This window comes from Oncorhynchus keta, chromosome 32 (assembly GCF_023373465.1).
Source record: "Oncorhynchus keta strain PuntledgeMale-10-30-2019 chromosome 32, Oket_V2, whole genome shotgun sequence".
Classification (NCBI taxonomy): Eukaryota; Metazoa; Chordata; class Actinopteri; order Salmoniformes; family Salmonidae; genus Oncorhynchus; species Oncorhynchus keta.
The window spans coordinates 17,482,279-17,502,322 of NC_068452.1; the positions used below are offsets into that span (position 1 = coordinate 17,482,279).

At 44.0% G+C, this 20,044-nt stretch overlaps 1 protein-coding gene across 2 annotated transcripts in view; it reads right to left on the reverse strand.

Annotated features, from left to right (window-relative positions):
* LOC118365181 (neurabin-2) overlaps positions 1-20,044 on the reverse strand; it is a 61,070-nt gene continuing 41,026 nt past the window's right edge. For both annotated transcript variants that reach the window (XM_035747160.2, XM_035747161.2), the window contains exons 4-11: positions 15,454-15,574; positions 15,241-15,345; positions 10,884-11,019; positions 5,012-5,155; positions 4,800-4,853; positions 4,430-4,659; positions 3,826-3,922; positions 1-3,644 (exon numbers count right to left, since the gene is read on the reverse strand). In XM_035747160.2, coding sequence (XP_035603053.1) covers positions 3,591-3,644; positions 3,826-3,922; positions 4,430-4,659; positions 4,800-4,853; positions 5,012-5,155; positions 10,884-11,019; positions 15,241-15,345; positions 15,454-15,574 — 941 coding nt within the window. In that variant the 3' untranslated portion in view covers positions 1-3,590. The remainder of the gene's footprint in view (positions 3,645-3,825; positions 3,923-4,429; positions 4,660-4,799; positions 4,854-5,011; positions 5,156-10,883; positions 11,020-15,240; positions 15,346-15,453; positions 15,575-20,044) is intronic.

Sequence of the window (20,044 nt, forward strand, 5' to 3'; positions counted from 1 at the left end):
TCTTGTTCAACACATCTGCATTTATTAACAATGACAGGAAATTATGTGAGAGACGAACATTATGAATTTCTGGACTTTCTCTTACTCATTGTGTTTGCAAACCACAAGGCAATGATAAAAAGAAAAATACAAAAAGGAATGTAACTAGTTTCCTTCCACCTCAGAGGAGGGCAAAGCTATTACACTGTACTAATGGGCCATGGTCAATAATGCAAGAGTCCCGAGTGTGAAGCAGAGATCCAGAATGAGTTTCCAACAGCATTTTGTCGAATCTCATGCACTCGTAAAGAGTAATGACAAAGTGTACAATGGGATGTTAAAAGATGAGAAAAACCATACAATTGTTCGTTCGGGTCCATATCATAGAGCTCCTGTTCCATGGCCTCATTGGGGTTGCTTCCTATTCTGAAGTGCAGATATGAACACGCATTTCCCAGCATATGTACTGTATTCTAACAGTACCCCTCGAGGCAGTATCAGAACTGGAATCATAAAGATGCTAAAATGTGTCAAATTCAAGGATCCACTTCAGTGAATCACATCTCTTTTTCACCCGGACATTTCCATTGGTCAACTATCCCATTGCTGACATGTTGCCCATGGTTGTGACTTTACTGACAGCATAGCTCTAAGCCAAGGAATATTATTGTGTGAACATATTTAATTTAGTCTAGTTTGTAGGTAAATGATACTTGTCCAGTGTCTGCCCGCCATCAGAGAGGAGAAGTCAGCCTTGTGATGAAGACTTTACAAGCAAGTCCCTTGGTTAGGTCCATTTGACAGTCAATACAGGAACAGACATCGTATCTATCCGAATGTGGTCTATGCAGTTCTCTTTCTTTTTGTTTTAGTAGAGGTCAACAGTTTTGATTCACAACTGTAGGGCAAGGTATTCACTATGAAGATGGATTTAAAAAAGGTAAACATATACCGCATATAGCCAAGAGGAAAACGCAATGTAGCAATAATACCATTGGGGACAGTGGTTTAAAGGTCTTAAGCAGAGCCTCTCTCATCTCATCTCTAAGGTGGACCGTGTGTGTTCCATACTGGCACACTCACTATGTTACGATCAGCATCCTATACAAGCATACTGTATGGAGTTAGTAGGCCAATAATGGTTCAATGTCATACAAGACAAACACGCAAAAAGTACTTTTAAAAAAAATGTTTTTCCTTTTTCTTAAAAAGATCCAATGCAGCCATTTTATCTCAATCTGAAATCATTTCTGGGTCACAATTAAGTACCTTACTGTGATGCTTCTCAATTAAAACCACCAAAAATAAACAAAATACTTTCTTAGCAAAGAGCAATTTCTCAAGCAATACTTTTTCTAGGACTGTCTGGGAGTGGTCTGAGTGGGGAGGGGGAAACTGAAAACTAGATTTTTGGGGCAGGCCAAAACTCCATCCCACCAAAACAGGCCAGAATTCACAGGCAGTCTTTTCAATTAACTCTTACACTAAAAGGGCATTACCATAATTTTCACAATTGTACACTATTATTAAAACCTCAGCGTGGAAATATATCATTTTACACAGGTAAACCATGTTGACTGCACTGGGCCTTTAAGCCCCTTTTTAGTTCTATGTTCACTACCACTTCTCAGCATGTGGAAGTTGTTCGCACATCGACTCAAATATTACCTAATACTGCAAAATATGGTCAGAAAACCCTGTCAGTTTATTCCAGAGATGGTAAACCAGGAATTAGTCACGACCTGATATTCCTTCTCTCAATCCAACTCACTGAAAGAGGGACACCTCCTGGTTTAGAGCAGTACTGCAACAGAAATGTACAGTAACATTGGGCCCATGAAAACTGTATGTACTTGACAAGAGTTTTCACAGTTAAAATACACATTTTTACATTAAAACAATTAAAATGACACAAGATTAAAATAATAATGGGGCCAATTTTTAAGAAAAAAAATTAATACATGGTGGGGGCAAATGAGTCTGACCTGTTTGTGTCACTAGGGGACAGAGAAGTAATGACAGGAAGTTCCAAATGCCTAGTCTTGGATAAAAAAGACACTTGACAAACATGAGCAGCACAGAGGGAGCAAGGCAGCTGACTGGTATTATTGGAGATTCAAGTGAGAGCATCGCGTCTACAGACATAGCCCTTTGACCGCACCGCAGTAGTCCACAGTGGCCTCCTCCTCCCGTCTCCTTCATCTGCACTGACCTGAGATGGACTGGACAGGTGACAGGAGGTCCTCTGGTCGGAATCAGATCAGACACACTGCTTTGCTTTAACCTTCCCTATGTTATTTTACAAGACAAGAGACAAGGAGATAGGAAGCCACTTGAGGCATGCTGGAACATTTTTCCCCCCTGCCTCCATCGATCGCTTTCATAAAGCTGCTATGCTACATCAACATTATCCCATGGCTCTAGTTACCCCAACATTACACAAAGATTGCCACCCAGTCCCCAAATGCAAAGGGCTATCCCGGTCTGGGGGCTAAATTTAAACCCCTTTGCTAAACTAGCAGTGATTCCAGGCTCAAACGTTAGAGCGTGAGTAAGACATTCCTGGTTGGGGCGGGGAAAACACGGATTCTGAAATTGATATAGAGCGAAGCACAAAGTCAAATAATACTGACCCTCTACGTTATCAGAGCCCAAGGTGAGACATACGCAAGTAAAACCACGAGTAGCACATTGAACTGTTAAGCTTGCACATATTCACACCCTGTTTGCCATGTTGCTAATATAAAAAGGAAAATGTGCCACTTTGCGTGGCCTATATTCACTTGGAATTAAACCATCTTCTGTATACCCAATCTTCTCTATGCTTAAGTCAATTTCATTCAACGCCCTCTCAACCCAGCCACATTGCTTAAGCTTTTTAAGCAATTTTAAATATATGTAAAGAATATATACAATACAAGCATATCATCACTGTACAAATGAACTTGAACCCAACCCGAGTCTTTCCATCATACAAGGGGAGCAGTTGAGCAAAAAGGGGAAGCGGCCATTTTCCTTTTGTTCAGTTAGTAGAAATCAAGAGATCGTGCCATAACAACAGAAGCACTGTCTGTCACCAGTAGGCTATACACCAGTATTTGAGGATCTTTGTCATCATATCAGTTTCTTCTGTCCAATTCTGGTCTCCATATCCAGTTTATTATTGAACCAGTAAGTCTAGTATAGAAACGTTAAGTCAGTAGGGGCTGTATTTCCTGGTTAGTTATTTTACATATGATAAGACAGAAGGAAGAGCATAGAAGACAAGGAACCTCCTTCACAGATTGATCAATTGGGTAGTTAAACTAGGTGAATGTGGTTCGATGCAACAAGGACTCCAGGTTCTGAATAAGGAGCAAATAGGGATTGTTGACACGGCTCGAAGCAAATGACAGACATCAGTTGAAAACATGATTTTTTTGTTCCATTTTCGCTTGCAGGTATCTTTTGATACACCTGCCCCCAAAACTGCTGCCCCTAAAGTCGTCCTTCCTCCATTATTTTCTTCTTCTTTTGTCGTTCTGACAATCCGTCAAGGAAAACATGGATTGGAAAAAGGATAGCTCCAGTGTGAAGGCATTGTTCCTCCTTTCCCTCTCTCTGCCAGAGGTTTAGGAGGGATCAGAGGTCTTCAGCGCATCCACCTTGGTCTCCAGGTCTGTGATCTGAGGAGGACAGAGAGAGAGAGGGGGGCTTTTATTACACACAAAATTCCAAGGCAGAATGATCATAACTCAGTAGCATCTTCATGCTATGTGTCTAGATTAACCACAGGAAATTGTCTTACATAATTATTGAGAATGTCATGAATATTTCCACACACAGTAGAACCTAAATATACAACACCTTGTCCTGGAGGTTGTCTGCCTCTTCCTTATGAGTGGCCTCGGTCTCCTCTTGGGCTCTGCGCTGAGCCGTCTCCCTCTTCAGATACTCAATCTCCCTGAGACACATAGCGTGGCGTGGTTAGGCTGAATCTTGCCCACCCATCCCCCTCCTCTCTTCCTCCAACTCCTGAATCCTCCATTCTTCCTACAAACCCTCCTACAAAGTAAACTGCCTGTACTCAGGCCCAGAAGCTAAAATATGCATAATATTAGTAGATTTGGATGGAAAACGGCGCGTAGAGCTAAGAAAAATATAAGTAATTGAACCAACATAGGTAATTTAATAACAAACCCCCGCAATTTCAGTTAATCGCTCAGCACTACCACCTAAAAATCCCAGAATCCTCCATTCCTCTCTTCCTCTTACAAACTCCAGAATCTTCCATTCCTCTTTCTCCTATAAACCCCAGAACCCCAATCCTCTTCCTACTACAAACCCCCAGAAACCCCCCATCCCTCTCTTCCTCCTACAAACCCCAGAATCCCTCCATCCTTCTCTTCCTCCTATAAACTCCAGAATCCTTCATTCCTCTCCCTCCTACAAACCCCAGAATCCTTCTTACTTCTGCTGATATTCCTTGATGAGGCGCTTGGCTTTGCTGTACTTGCGCTCCAGGGTCTGGTTTTGGGCCTGTGTCTCCTTCAGGTGTTCGTCCACCGCCTGACACAGACTTTGGGCCTCCATCCAGTAGCCCTCCAGCTTCTCCATGCGCTCCTTGTTCTCCCGAACGCTCTGTTCCAGCTGGGCACGCTCCATGCGCCAGCGCAGCTTGTCCTGCTCTGCATGCGCCAGCTAGATGAGGGGAGAAAGTGTAAAGTTTATTCCTGTATACTTCTAGTTTACCCCTGGACTGTGTTTTAGTCCAGGGTTAAGGTGGGTCTGTGAAACAAGTCCCATGTTTGTTGGGTAATTGATTTTGGAGCAGGTCTAACCTTTCTCTTCAGTTGTTGAATCTCGGCCTGGGTGACCGCATGCTTTATCTGAAGCTACAGAGGGAGAGAGCGGTTAAAAAAATGGACACCATGGCTCACTCCAGCACAATGTCTAATCTCATAAGCTCTCTCAACAAGTAGTCGAATTGAATAGAACTTTTTCTCCATTTCGAGATGAACATTTGCCTTTGGCATCAAGCCTCCCTTCTCACCTCTTTGAACTTGTGGGCCAGTTTCTCAGGGTCCATCTCCATGGGGGAGAGCATGTCCTCATTCTCCGCCAGGTCAAATACCTCTATGGCGTTGGGGAACATGGGGCTCATCTCCTCCTCCTCGTCTGTGGCATACTCACCTGTCTGGAGGACATTCAGAAGATTCTGAGTGTATTCACAATATATTGGATGTCATAAGGTGAATGCACCAATTTGTAAGTCGCTCTGGATAAGAGCGTCTGCTAAATGACTTAAATGTAAATGTAAATATATTCAGAGAGTGCATTTAGACATTCCTGTCATGTTTCTGTCTTGTTGTGAACCAACAATGTCGTCACACAGTAACCATACTTGCCCATGTAACTACCATGTGAAGTAAATGCATGGTTTTACCAAAGGGGAACCAAGGTTTTTTGGGGGTCCTCACAGGATAGGCCTCCATTTCTATTTCTATTCAATGTTTTCCCTCTACCCTCAAATGGCCACTAGATGGTGAAGTTGAGCATAGAGGAAAAAGCCCTCAAGGAGTAGAACGATAGTGGGCCAGAATTGACACCCTAGAATTGGGCAACCACCATTTTGTGTTTACCAGGCAAGCCTGTCAGAAGGCAAAGCTTGTCAGGGGACTCGGTGGCTGCAGTGATGTGAATCTTTGTTGACAAATAGTCTACATAACAATTGATTATAGACACATTTGTATGTTGATTTGTGCAATAAATCCCACTCTACTGTACTGTCTATATGGACCTGGTGAGGTCAATAACAAAACACACACACATCTCTGTTAGAAAAAAGAACATTTCCCCTTCCTTCTCACACACACGCACTCCTAGGGATGGGTACCGAAACCAGGTATTAAACGGGCCCCGGGGCTAAATTATGAAAGGCCGTAGTATCGATAAGCTTCAACGTTATCGGTTCTGCTTTCGGTACTGGATACATTAAGAAATTACATTTCCTATTCATTATTGCTACAATAAACGTTATCTTGCACTTTGTATCTCACCAACCGTTTCTAATTTGCAATAATATGAAGACATTCGTCTATGATGCATTTTCGCTATTCCCAACCCAAAAGAGATCTCTCTCGCGCGTCTCTCACACGTTACAGCACCCTGCTCTTAATCAGTGACGATGGTGGAGAGAGCTACACGTTAAAGTGTGGTTACACTTCACCAGAGTCGATGCTGACAATGCTCGGTGCCACAGGTGCAACAAGACTTTTGCTTGTAAGGGCAGAAACACAAGCAATCTGTCCAAACATCTATGGAAAGTGCATCATGTACCAGGCAGAGAAAATGCACCGTTTTCGACTGCCTAGCTCGTAGTTCATCTCTCGTTGCCCGATCTACGTTATGTATGTATGCTAGCAGCCTAGAGCCCACACGCGGAGTTACAACATTTATGCGAACATGGGTTCATGATCAAAAGTAACCATTAGCCAGCTGATTGTTTAGCTATGCGTGTGTTCATAAATTCAATCACCCATTTAAAGTTTAAACTTTTTTGTTAAAGTTGCAGCTGCAATGAACCAACCCACTCCTCCCTCTAATACCACTGGTCCAAGCCAAAGACAAGCCCAAAGTCCCTTCACGTTGGCAGCTAGTGGGAGGATGACTGAGGAGAGGGTGAATGAGTGCCACCTAGCTGTGACCAAGTTCATAGTGAAAGGCCTACACTCCTTTGCAACATTGGAGTCCAAGGGCTTTATGTAACAGTCTGTCAGTGTATACAGTGGGGAGAACAAGTATTTGATACACTGCCGATTTTGCAGGTTGTCCTACTTACAAAGCATGTAGAGGTCTGATATTTTTTATCATAGGTACACTTCAACTGTGAGAGACGGAATCTAAAACAAAAAAACAGAAAATCACATTGTATGATTTTTAAAGTAATTAATTTGCATTTTATTGCATGACGTAAGTACTTGATCCCTACCAACCAGTAAGAATTCCGTCTCTCACAGACCTGTTACTTTTTCTTTAAGAAACCCTCCTGTTCTCCATTCATTACCTGTATTAACTGTACCTGTTTGAACTCGTTACCTGTATGAAAGACACCTGTCCACACACTCAATCAAACAGACTCCAACCTCTCCACAATGGCCAAGACCAGGTCCTCCACACCAGGGCAGTGTAAAACAGAAGACCCTCCACACCAGGGCAGTGTAAAATAGAAGGTCCTCCACACCAGGGCAGTGTAAAACAGAAGGTCCTCCACACCAGGGCAGTGTAAAACAGAAGGTCCTCCACACCAGGGCAGTGTAAAACAGAAGGTCCGCTACACCAAGGCAGTGTAAAACAGAAGATCCTCCACACCAGGGCAGTGTAAAACAGAAGATCCTCCACACCAGGGCAGTGTAAAATAGAAGGTCCTCCACACCAGGGCAGTGTAAAACAGAAGGTCCTCCACACCAGGGCAGTGTAAAACAGAAGGTCCTCCACACCAGGGCAGTGTAAAACAGAAGGTCCTCCACACCAGGGCAGTGTAAAAACAGAAGGTCCTCCACACCAGGGCAGTGTAAAAACAGAAGGTCCTCCACACCATGCAGTGTAAAACAGAAGGTCCTCTACACCAGGGCAGTGTAAAACAGAAGGTCCTCCACACCAGGGCAGTGTAAAACAGAAGGTCCTCTACACCAGGGCAGTGTAAATCAGAAGGTCCTCCACACCAGGGCAGTGTAAAACAGAAGGTCCTCCAGACCAGGGCAGTGTAAAACAGATGATCCTCCACACCAGGGCAGTGTAAAACAGATGATCCTCCACACCAGGGCAGTGTAAAACAGATGATCCTCCACACCAGGGCAGAGTACAAATCGCAAACTGGCAAAGTATATATATATATGCCATTTAGCAGACGCTTTTATCCAAAGCGACTTACAGTCATGTGTGCATACATTCTACGTATGGGTGGTCCCGGGAATCGAACCCACTACCCTGGCGTTACAAGCGCCATGCTCTACCAACTGAGCTACAGAAGGACCACAAAGTAGTGGCAGAGGAGCTCTCAGACATTCTGGAAGAGTTTGAGATCGAGCCGAACAAGATTGAGGTGGGGACTGTTGATAATGCTGGCAATCTGGATGTTGCCATCAAGAGGCTACACATCCTAAAAATAGGATGCTTTTGCGCACACATTGAATCTGGCAGCCCAAAAAATATACCAAATGACTTCCATTGATAAATTGGCAGCCAGAATCAGAGCAGTGGTCATGTGGTTCAAGAGATCCTCGATGGAGCCACAGTCTTGAAGGAAAAGCAGCAGCTCCTTGGTAAGAAGCCAGTTCAATCTATTAAAGTATTATTTAGAAATTCCCACATTTAACAATTTAATTCAATATTCAAGTGTGCGGTAATTAAATGCATGTTGTTTTTTGTTGTTGTTTCCGACCTTCCGCAACATTCACTCATCCTTGACGTGAAGAACAGATGGAACTATATCTAATGAGAGATTCATGGAGCAGTATCCAGCGATCCAAGCAGCAGCCTTGGACCCACAACTGAGAACAGCAAATGACCAAGGACAACCTGGGCCGTCTGAAGGACGAGGACTTCCATAAGGCTGAGTAGTTTGTCCAGCTCATGAGAATCCTCTATACGTCCACACTGTGTGTGTCGTGTGAAACGAATGCCACCTTGTGGACAGATCAAACCCATCCTCTAAAAACTGGAAGAGCACTTCACTGTGAAGCATGACGATACAACATTTGTGGCAACCATCAAACAGAAGGTATGGGAGAACCTCTCCGAGCGCCATCAGGATGAGGACATTCAAGCCTTCCTGCATGAGGCCACAGCAATGGACCCCAGATTTAAAGGGAGGCCGGTGAGTGACGCCACCTGGGACAGGCTGAGGAAGGCAACTGTTGAGGCCAATGTGACAGGAGCAACACCGGGGCTGTCAGAGGAGCCGGAGCAGAGAGACACAGAGCACCAGCAACAGGAGGAGGAGTCTGAAGGAGAGGAAATGGAGGAGACAGTCCCTCCATTGTACAAAACAAGGAGTGCCTTGGAGGAGCTGTTCTCAGAGAAGGACACGTAGTTGAGGTTGACAATCCAACAGGACACCTCATCCCTCACCCTCAGCGAGCGTGTTGGGCTAGAGGTTGAGCTCTACAAAGGCCTGCCTCCCATCTCCATGGCTGAAGATCCTGTGATGTGGTGGTGGGAGAATAGAGCTACTCTGCCCCTCCTCACAAACATTGCGGCAAGCTACCTCTGTGCTCAAGTCTCCTCCACCCCTAGTGAGAGGGTATTTTCGACTGCAGGGAACACAATAAGCCAGGAGAGGTCCTGACTTCTGCCAGAGAAGGCAAATATGTTGAACTTTCTCCAGAAGAACTGCTAAGAACTGTTAGTCCTTCTGCAGCCCACCTGCATGCCCCACCCATGTTGCTCTATACCACTGTATTGTCTTCTGCAGGAAAATATTGTTTAGTTCATTTGTTTTACATTTCCATCACCACAACATTAGAGTCTATAATAGTGATTTATTCAAAGCTTTGCTGTTTCTTTTGCTGTTAATAATAGTTTATTTATTTTACATTTCAGAAAATAAAGCAGATGTTAATTCTGTTCTTCATTTGTTTCGTTTTTTTCTCAGTAAAAAGTAACTAAAAAGAACCGGATCGATAAGCAGTATCGGTAAGAGCAGTAATAGCCTTAAAATCTCAACAATAGCCATCCCTATTCACTCCTAACATCTCCAATCTCATGCACACACACAACACACATACATTTCAAATATTCCTTTAACAACAGCCGCCTGGGACAAGCCCCAACAAAAGCTTTCCTAACCTTGTTCGTCACACCAATACGTCACTCTCTCTGAGGGAATGCCACACACATCCCCAGCCCCCCACCCTCCCCCATCAACCCTGGGCTGTGTGCTCGTCTGAACCCTCCCAGTTGGACCAAGCATCAAAGCCCTGAACACGCCTGTCACAACAACACTCTCCAAACGTGCTGAACATGTTTACGCCGTTTGAACGTTGCATAGCCAACCGGAGTTGAGGAGAAACTGACAAAGTGCAGAGACTGGGGGATGAGCCGGAGTCACATAGGCATCGTTAGATGGCACTGTCCTATCAATAAAAAAAAGGCCAAATAACATGAACTATTCATTTTTAAACGCATTAGAAAGGACGTGTATGGTAACACATCTTTAGCAGGAAATGACATTAATGCAGGCTCAGATCTGTATCCCCATGTTCTGATGGGGATACAGTGTGATGGAATACCAGACCTGGGTCGTGGCATCTGGCCTGCACTTGTCTGTCTTTCACACCCAAGCCCAGACATCTCTTGAACGTGATTGAATTTAACAAGGAGACGGATTCAATTAATTCAAGCATTTCCTCTCCATGGAAGAGACTGAGGGGAGACAAGGAACTGAGACAATTGCTGGGCTGGGTTTCATTCCACAACACTTTCCCCTACTGTAGATGTCCTTATTCAGCCCCTTTCAAAGATCTGAGATGACTGGGCAGGTATAAAGCACTACGTGCACCTAGGTTCCGCATATTGCTTAAACCTATCCAGTCCTGTTAGATCAAGTGAAGGGGAGGTAAACAAGGAGTGTTCTCTCTAGAATGACCGTTGTATTATTCCATTGTGAAAGGGATCCTGATGGAACATCGGATGGTGATGCGGAGGAAGTGTCAAACGCTTCTTAAGCGCCATCTTGTTCAGTCATATTATTGACTGATGGAAGGAGTGGAGATGTTTTGGATGGGCTGAACTAATCTTTTTTCATGGCGTGTGTGCGTGCGTGCGTGTGTGTTTGACCAGGGCCCTACGGTAACCGGTCAGAAGTAGTGCACAATAAAGGGAATAGGTTGCCATTTGGGACACAAAGATGTGAGCCCCCTCACCTCCTCGTCCTCCTCCATGTACTGGCTGTAGCGCTGCTCCATCATCTCTTTCTGCCAGCGCTCCTGCTCCAAGGTCTGTTGGATCAGCTGGGCCACCTCGCTCTGCTCACCTGGCTTCTCTCGGCCAATCATGAACCTGCATGGGCAACAACGACCAATGGGGTGAGTGGAAAGGCATGTCTGTCAAGGAGTAGCCAATGGGAAGCCGGGGGTAGAATTGAGTGGGTAGCAAGATAAACCTAGGGTAGGGTAGTTAAGTTTAGGTCCTAGTGGTTGCAACGTCAGAAGATCGATGTGCCATTGTCACAGAAGGACCATACGGTAGAATTCAAAATCACTCATCCGTTACATTTGCCAAGACATTAGCCCCCAGTTTACAAACAAGTGCAAGCCAGGGCAGCAACTTTTGACGGGAAATGAAAATGAAAGCTTGTGCCTGGAAGGAACATGACACTCACTGTACATGGACGGATGAGTTGACATCACTAATGAGAATCAAGGAAGAATGTGTAGAACGAGTAGAAAATGTGATAAAGATAGCGCTGAGGGAGAAAGACAATTCAGTGAAAAACTGTGGCACGCCATCAGAAGAGAAGATTATGGCGGTATCGGATATGGCACATCATTCCCTATTTTAGTGCACTACTTTTGCCCAGAACGCTACACAGGGAATAGATTGCGATTTTAGACAGAGACCTTTTTCTATGTATCACAGATAATAACAATTAAACAAACAAATGTCAGTCCTGGGGACCAGAAAGCATGAGAGAACATGCATGTTTCATAGAATGTGGGACCGAAGCGTCTACAGAGACATTTCATCCGTAGCAGAACTGTCTTGACAGTTCGCGACACCGGTTCTGGCTGTCACATGTTGTCAAATGGAATGACCGAGCGGAAAAAGACCTCAACTGGACGCTTGCCTGGAGATCGTTTTCCTCACTCAAGCATGTGTGCAAAGCAGCCTGATGCACATTGACACGTAAACACACAAAGAAAAACATAGTGCTGTCGCTGACACCACATTTTTACTCAAAGTGATTCTCTCAACAGAATATCATATTCCTAGACGTAAGTGCACTAGACAAAAGGATTAAAACAATATTTTCTAAATCGATTATAACGTGATGTATTTTTGTACACCTAATATGGTTTTACTGCAGGGGGGAAAAAAATGGCATTGATCACTACATCATAAAAATGACCTTAAGTGAGATATAAACGAACAACCCTCTGGTCACCAATCTGTATCCCTGCGAGAGACTAGACTACCACACATGCTCAATGAGACCTAAGAGAGCGGTAGCTACATAACTCAACACGACCGCGGGCACCACTGTGGCATCCAGTGTGAGCGGGGGGGTTCCGTGATAATGTTGTGAGTGTGTGAGGGTTAAGAACCCACTAGAGGCCCCCTCAGTTGCCCGAGGAGAAATAACTCAGTGGTGGTCAAAAGGGCGGAAGAAATGGTGGCTAGAAATCTAACCTCTGCAGCCAAGCTGTACACGGAGAAAGATGCCAAGCAAATATGACGCCTAACCTCGCCAGCATTTTCAAAGCAAACCACGCCATCTATTTTCTGTGACTATGCTGAATCATATTCACCAAAGAGACGACGTTTCTAATTTTGGACCAATCAAAACATCACCACCTGTCAGTGCAACCCCTCAGCAGCCTGTGAGGATGATCAACAGATGCTAATCAATTAATATTCACACGCTCAGAGACGCTCTCCATCCAGCCTGCAGGACATGAGGCGACGTGGAAAACAACCAGGCCTAGTCTGGAACCATCTGTACGTGTGAATCTGCAAGTATCCCCCTGCCCTTAGCTTTACAAACCCTTCCGACTTTGGATGAGGTCAAACACCAGCAATCTCCACAGAGATTGTCTAGAGACAAATTCATTTATTGGATTTGGATTAAAATGGGTACAAAACTGAACAATAGGCGGCAAATTCACTTTGAGGTGCTTCCACAAAGGGAGACAAGAGTCCGATTGGGTAGGCGATGACATTTGTGGGGCATCCCCCCTCCTTTGGTTACAGTCCGTAGTGTTAGACAGCAACCTGAGCTTGGTCCGAGAATCAGGTTGGACCAGGCTGTTTTATAAATAGCTTCGCCACTCCCTCACCGACCTCTCCACTATCTCCCTGGGATCCAGGCTCATGTATTAACCAGGCTCTCCCATCTCTGGGTGGCTGTGATGTGAAGACAGGGAGAGACGTCTCTGCTCGCCTAGCTACACTACAGTCAAACTGCCCCGCCAAATAACACAAGGACGCCCACAGGCAGTTAAAAATACAGGAGAGGGATGAGGGGGGAATAGGACAGGGCGATATGGCCAAAATATTATATCACTGTATTTTTAAAAAAATTGGACGGTAAATGATGGTATTTTTTGTTTTTGATTAGTAAAAGTTCTACATTTGCTTTATGAGTAGTGAGTGAGCCTAGGGTGGCAACATATACATTCTAAGTGATTTCAATGAGTTTTTCTCCATTCTGATTGCTTTATACTGTTCAATTCAACCAAAACAAATTTCAGTACTTTTATAATTTCCGCATTTCCTGCACTCAATTGCATTGGTGGAAAAATTACCCAATTGTCATACTTGAGTAAAAGTAAAGATACGCTAATAGAAAATTAAGCAAAAGAGAAAAGTAAAAGTGAAAGTCACCCAGTAAAATACTACTTGAGTAAAAGTCTAAAAGTATTTGGTTTTAAATATACTTAAGTATCAAAAGTAAATGTATAAATCATTTCAAATTCCTTATATTAAGCAAACCAGATGGCACCATTTTCTTTTTTATTTACGGATATCCAGGGGCACACTCCAGCACTCAGATATAATTGATAAACAAAGCATTTGTGTTTAGTGAGACCTTCAGATCAGAGGCAGTAGATGACCAGGGATGTTCTCTTGACAAGTGCGTAAATTGGAACATTTTCCTGTCCTGCTAAGCATTCAAAATGTAACGAGTACTCTTAGGTGTCAGGGAAAATGTATGGAGTAAAAAGTACATTATTTTCTTTAGGAATGTAGTGAAGTAAAAGTTGTCACACAAAAAAATAGTAAAGATACAAAAAAAAATAATCAAATAGTACCCGAAAATATTTTTTACTTAGGTACTTTACACCACTGCTCAATTGAGATAATTTCCACACTGCCACGTAGGGTTGCACGATATGGGCAAATAATCTAGGATTTATTTTTAACCAAATGTTGCAATTGCGATTTGACTTGCGAATTAGAGCAAAACTGTTGGAATCATGGAAATAGAATGACTATTCTAATTCTATAGCTAGAATATAATAGTGGGCACTTTGAATACAGTGTTGTTTGAAATTCCAACGAATTCAAATGCCAGGGAGGAGTTATTGTGACAGGATAGGAACTACATTATTGATAAGTGTTTCCTAGGGGACCCTGTCAGCTTTGGCGACATTGCATGTTTTATTTTAGCTACTTCATGTAGCTAACATTCTTGCTTTGCATATTCCTCTTTGATTTAGACGATACTGTTGCACAAACAACATGCCGATTTAGGTCTACACCATTACTGGTATTATCAGGCTGTATTAGCTAGCTACGTTTGCTCTTACTCAGGACATGTATTAGCTAGCTAGCTATTAGCATTAGCGTCTCACAAGATTTAGGGAAACTTGCTACGAAAATACAAACTAGCTGTTTGCTGATGTAAGAAACACAAACGAATAGTGTCAATATAGAATGCTAGTGGATTTATATTAAGAAGCAAAATGAAAACAGCATTGATGTCATCAACATTGTTGCATGTGCTGCATTGACCATGCAGACCTCTTAGTAGTTGAGGAACATCAAATGCGCTCCTTGAGTGACAGGGGGCGTGGCTAGGTCTGTGGAAAGTGGCACGGAGAGAAAGAGTGGAGAGAGATGACTAAAGTAGCGAAGTAAACTACAAAATGGATGTTACACACAGCGTATAACATTTAACAAACAAAACATTCAAATAACGGTATAGAAGGTCAAGTAAAAACCCAAATCTGTCCCTGCATCAATACCGGTATATCATAAAATAAGGTATACCGCCTAGCCCTAGGGGGGAATGGGGAGAGGGGGATCCCGATTGTGATCTGGTCTGAAGGGAGGTGGAGTTATTTGGGAGCAATAGTGTGTTTTCATAAAGTCTTCATAAAGTGCTGTATCTAGACCCCCTTCCTTCCAATCCCATGCTTAGTTTCTCATGACAGATTTTGTCAGGGTACTGTGGAACCATATTTGACCAGAGTGCAGTAAATACACAATATATACTGTACCAATAGCTTGATGTTGAAACCTAGTGTTTATTGACAGCTATTGGGTGAGGGTTCTTACTTGACAGTGCCGGTAGTGTTCCTGAGGACGGAGGCAGCAAAGGCCTGGGTCACACCCACCAGACTGGTCCCGTCCACCTCCACAATCAGGTCATTCACCTGGATCCTGCACGGGGGGGAGAGAAAGTGATAGTGAACAATGGGAAAAGAGGACAAGGAGCAAGGGAAAAACACAATTTTTGGATACACTGCTGAAACACAGATTGTTCAGAACCTTTCATCTCTGTGCGCAGCTCCTCCGTCAGTGACCGTCTTGACGAAGATGCCCAGTTTCTCCAGACCCATGTCAGCCCCGGCACCCATGCCGATGATGCTGATCCCTAGACCGTCCCCATCTGTGGAGAGGAGGGGATAGGATATGGGGAAATTGTATTTAATCAAATACTACAATAACCTCATGAATATGAGAATGGCTTACCAAGAAAAACCTTTAAAAATGTCTAATTCAAGGTAAAAAGGAGTTGGAGCACTCAACAAAAAAAGGCAGATTTATATTTTTGCTCACTTTAATCCATTGTACAGGATCCATTGTTGTGTCTCAATGGGCCACTAGGCTAGAAATAGGAGCTAAGTGCAATGGTCAGGTCACTCCGCGGAAGACGTCAGCTTGACGTCGAAACGTCAGTCACCTGTTCGTACAATGGATTAAAGTGAGAGAAAAAAAAATCAATCTCTGCTCTTTTTTTGTTTTAGTGCTCCAACTCCTTTTTACCTTGAATTTGTCCTTTTGGAAGTTTTTCTTGGTAAGCCATTCTCATGATTTTTGTCATTGTTGTTGAGCACCCCTCCTTTCCTTTGTTTGCTGAAGCGAGAAGGCCCACCTGAACTCTAACCTCAAATGTTACCGTCCAGATGTAAGGGAATAAAATGGGGGACCTTGACTTAAAGATAGTAGTTTTAGCTAGCTACTCTACGCCATTATCCATATTAGAACCCAATTAGCCACTGCTAATTTAGTGTAATATAAATCCAATAAGGAGATAACGGGCGACTCTGAATTCATTAGCGACCACTTAGCACTTAGTGACTACTAAGGTGTTTCATCGTCATGTAAATATATGTGGCTAGCAGATTTGTGATAAAAAAAAAGTAAAAGGTTACTCAAAGACTTCAATTAGCTAGTTGAAGCAATTTAATGGAAACTACAGACTTCACTGAAAATGTTTAGCTACTAGTTGTAACTAAGTTACAGTTAAATGTTTACAGTTAATTCTCTCTCTAGTCGTCTTTCTGTTGTATTGGTTTATGCTATTGAACTCCAACGCGACAGTCGTGTGGAGCGTAGTGGCGCAGCGGTCTAAGGCACTGCATCTGCCTGGTTGAATGTTTTTTATTTAGTTATTTTTTATCTCGGTGCAAGAGAAGCGTCACTACAGTCTCTGGTTTGATTCCAGGCTGTATCACATCCGGGCGTGATTGGGAGTCCCATTGGGCAGCGCTAATTAGCCAAGCGTCGTCCGAGTTTGGCCGGGGTAGGCAGTCATCATAAATAATAATTTGGTCTTAACTGACTTGCCTAGTCAGGAGGGTGAAGAAATGTGGCTTGTCACCCAAAACCATCACAAACTTTTACAGATGAACAATTGAGAGCATCCTGTCGGGCTGTATCACCGACTGGTACGGCAATCTCGGCAACTTTGCCCCCGGCCCACAACTGCAGGGCTCTCCAGAGGGTGGTGCAGTCTGCACAACGCATTACCGGGGGCAAACTACCTGCCCTCCAGGACACCTACAGCACCCGATGTCAAAGGACATCATCAAGGACAACAACCAACCGAGCCACTGCCTGTTCACCCCGCTACCTACCATCCAGAAGGCGAGGTCAGTACAGGTGCATCAAAGCTGGGACCAAGAGACTGAAAAACAGCTTTTATCTCAAGTTTCTTGGCAATTTCTCACATGGAATAGCCTTAATTTCTCAGAACAAGAATAGACTGAAGAGTTTCAGAAGAAAGGTCTTTGTTTCTGGCCATTTTGAGCCTGCAATCGAACCCACAAATGCAGATGCTCCAGACACTCAACTAGTCTAAAGAAGGCCAGTTGTATTGCTTCTATAAATCAGCACAACAGTTTTTCAGCTTTGCTAACATAACTGCGAAAGGGATTTCTAATGATCAATTAGCCTTTTAACATGATTAGCTAACACAATGTGCCATTGGAACACAGGAGTGATGGTTGCTGATAAATCTGCCTCTGTACGCCTATGTAGATATGCCATTGATATTTTTCTAATAATTTTTATATATTTTTTAAAATTCCAGCTACAATAGTCATTTACAACATTAACAATGACTACTGTATTTCTGATAATTTCTGATCATTTCTAAGTGACCCCAAACTATGAATGGAAGTGTATATTCTATACCATCTATTGCATCTTAGCCTATGCCGCTCTGTCATTGATCATGCATATAAAAAAGAAACGTCCCCTTTTCAGGACACTGTCTTTCAAAGATAATTCGTAAAAATCCAAATAACTTCACAGATCTTCATTGTAAAGCGTTTAAACACAGTTTCCCATGACTGTTCAATGAACCACAAACAATTAATGAACATGCACCTGTGGAATGGTCGTTAAGACACTAACAGCTTACAGACGGCAGGCAATTAATAAGGTCACGGTTATGAAAACTTAGGACACTATGAAGAGGCTTTTTTACTTTTTTTGACTCTGAAAAATACCAAAAGAAAGATGCCCAGGGTCCCTGCTCATCTGCGTGAACGTGCCTTAGGCATGCTACAAGGAGGAATGAGGACTGCAGATGTGGCCAGGGCAATGAATTGCAATGTCCATACTGTGAGACGCCTAAGGCCGCTACAGGGAGACATGACGGACAGCTGATCACCCTCGCAGTGGCAGACCATGTGTAACAACACCTGCACCGGATCGGTACATCCGAACATCACACCTGCGGGACAGATATAGGATGGCAACAACAACTGCCTGAGTTACACCAGGAACGCACAATCCCTCCATCAGTGCTCAGGCTGTCCGCAATAGGCTGAGAGAGGCTGGACTGACGGCGTGTAGGCACAAACCCACAGTCGCTGGACCAGACATGACTGTCAAAAAGTGCTCTTCACTGATGAGTCGCGGTTTTGTCTCACTAGAGGTAATGGTCGGATTCGCGTTTATCGTCGAAGTAATGAGGGTTACACCAAGGCCTGTACCCTGGAGCGGGATCAATTTGGAGGTGGCGGGTCTGTCATGGTCTGGGGCGGTGTGTCACAGCATCATCAGACTGAGCTTGTTGTCATTGCAGGCAATCTCAACGCTGTGCGTTACAGGGAAGACATCATCCTCCCTCGTGTGGTACCCAGCTCATCCTGACATGACCCACCAGAAAGACAATGCCACCAGCCATACTGCTCGTTCTGTGCGTGATTTCCTGCAAGACAGGAATGTCAGTGTTCTGCCATGGCCAGCGAAGAGCCCGGATCTCAATCCCATTGAGCACGTCTAGGATCTGCTTGATCGGAGGGTGAGGGCTAGGGCCATTCCCTCCAGAAATGTCTGGGAACTTGCAGGTGTCTTGGTGGAAGAGGGGGGGTAACATGCAAGAACTGGCAAACCCCCCCTTTGTTCAGAGACACATTATTCCATTTCTGCTAGTCACATGTCTATGGAACTCAGTTGTTGAATCTTGTTATGTTCATACAAATATTTACAAATGTTAATTTTGCTGAAAATAAACACAGTTGACAGTGAGAGGACGTTTCTTTTTTTGCTGAGTTTATTTATATATTCTTATTCCATTCCATTAGGCGTTTGTTGTGGAATTGTTAAATAGTGCAGCAATATCTAACAAGTAATATACACCAAGTCACTTGGCTCTGTCATAACCTCACATGGTCTCTCCTATCATTGCTATGCAGAACACAATTAATATCCTTTCCCCCTTCTGATGACCAGGTGGCGAATCGCATCTCTGCATGTCTGGCAGACATATCAGTGTGGATGACGGATCACCACCTGCTGAACCTCGGCAAGACGGAGCTGCTCTTCCTCCCGGGGAAGGACTGCCCGTTCCATGATCTCGCCATCACGGTTGACAACTCCATTGTGTCCTCCTCCCAGAGCGCTAAGAACCTTGGCGTGATCCTGGACAACACCCTATGTTCTCAACTAACATCAAGGCGGTGGCCCGTTCCTGTAGGTTCATGCTCTACAACAAAGTTGCATTCACACAAAAGGTCCTAATCCAGGCACTTGTCATCTCCCGTCTGGATTTGCAACTCGCTGTTGGCTGGGCTCCTGCCTGTGCCATTAAACCCCTACAACTCATCCAGAACGCAGCCCGTCTGGTGTTCAAACTTCCCAAGTTCTCTCACGTCACCCGCTCCTCCGCTCTCTCCACTGGCTTCCAGTTGAAGCTCGCATCCGCTACAAGACCATGGTGGTTGCCTACGGAGCTGTGAGGGGAACGGCACCTCAGTACCTCCAGGCTCTGATCAGGCCCTACACCCAAACAATGGCACTTCATCCACCTCTGGCCTGCTCGCCTTGAGGAAGTACAGTTCCCGCTCAGCCCAGTCAAAACTGTTCGCTGCTCTTCCCCAATGGTGGAACATTTTCAATCACCACCTTCCGGAGACACCTGAAACCCCACCTCTTTAAGGAATACCTAGGATAGGATAAAGTAATCCTTCTCACCCCCCTTAAAAGATTTAGATGCACTATTGTAAAGTGGCTGTTCCACTGGATGTCATAAGGTGAATGCACCAATTTGTAAGTCGCTCTGGATAAGAGCGTCTGCTAAATGACTTAAATGTAATGTAAATGTAATATCTGAACTAGAAGCACA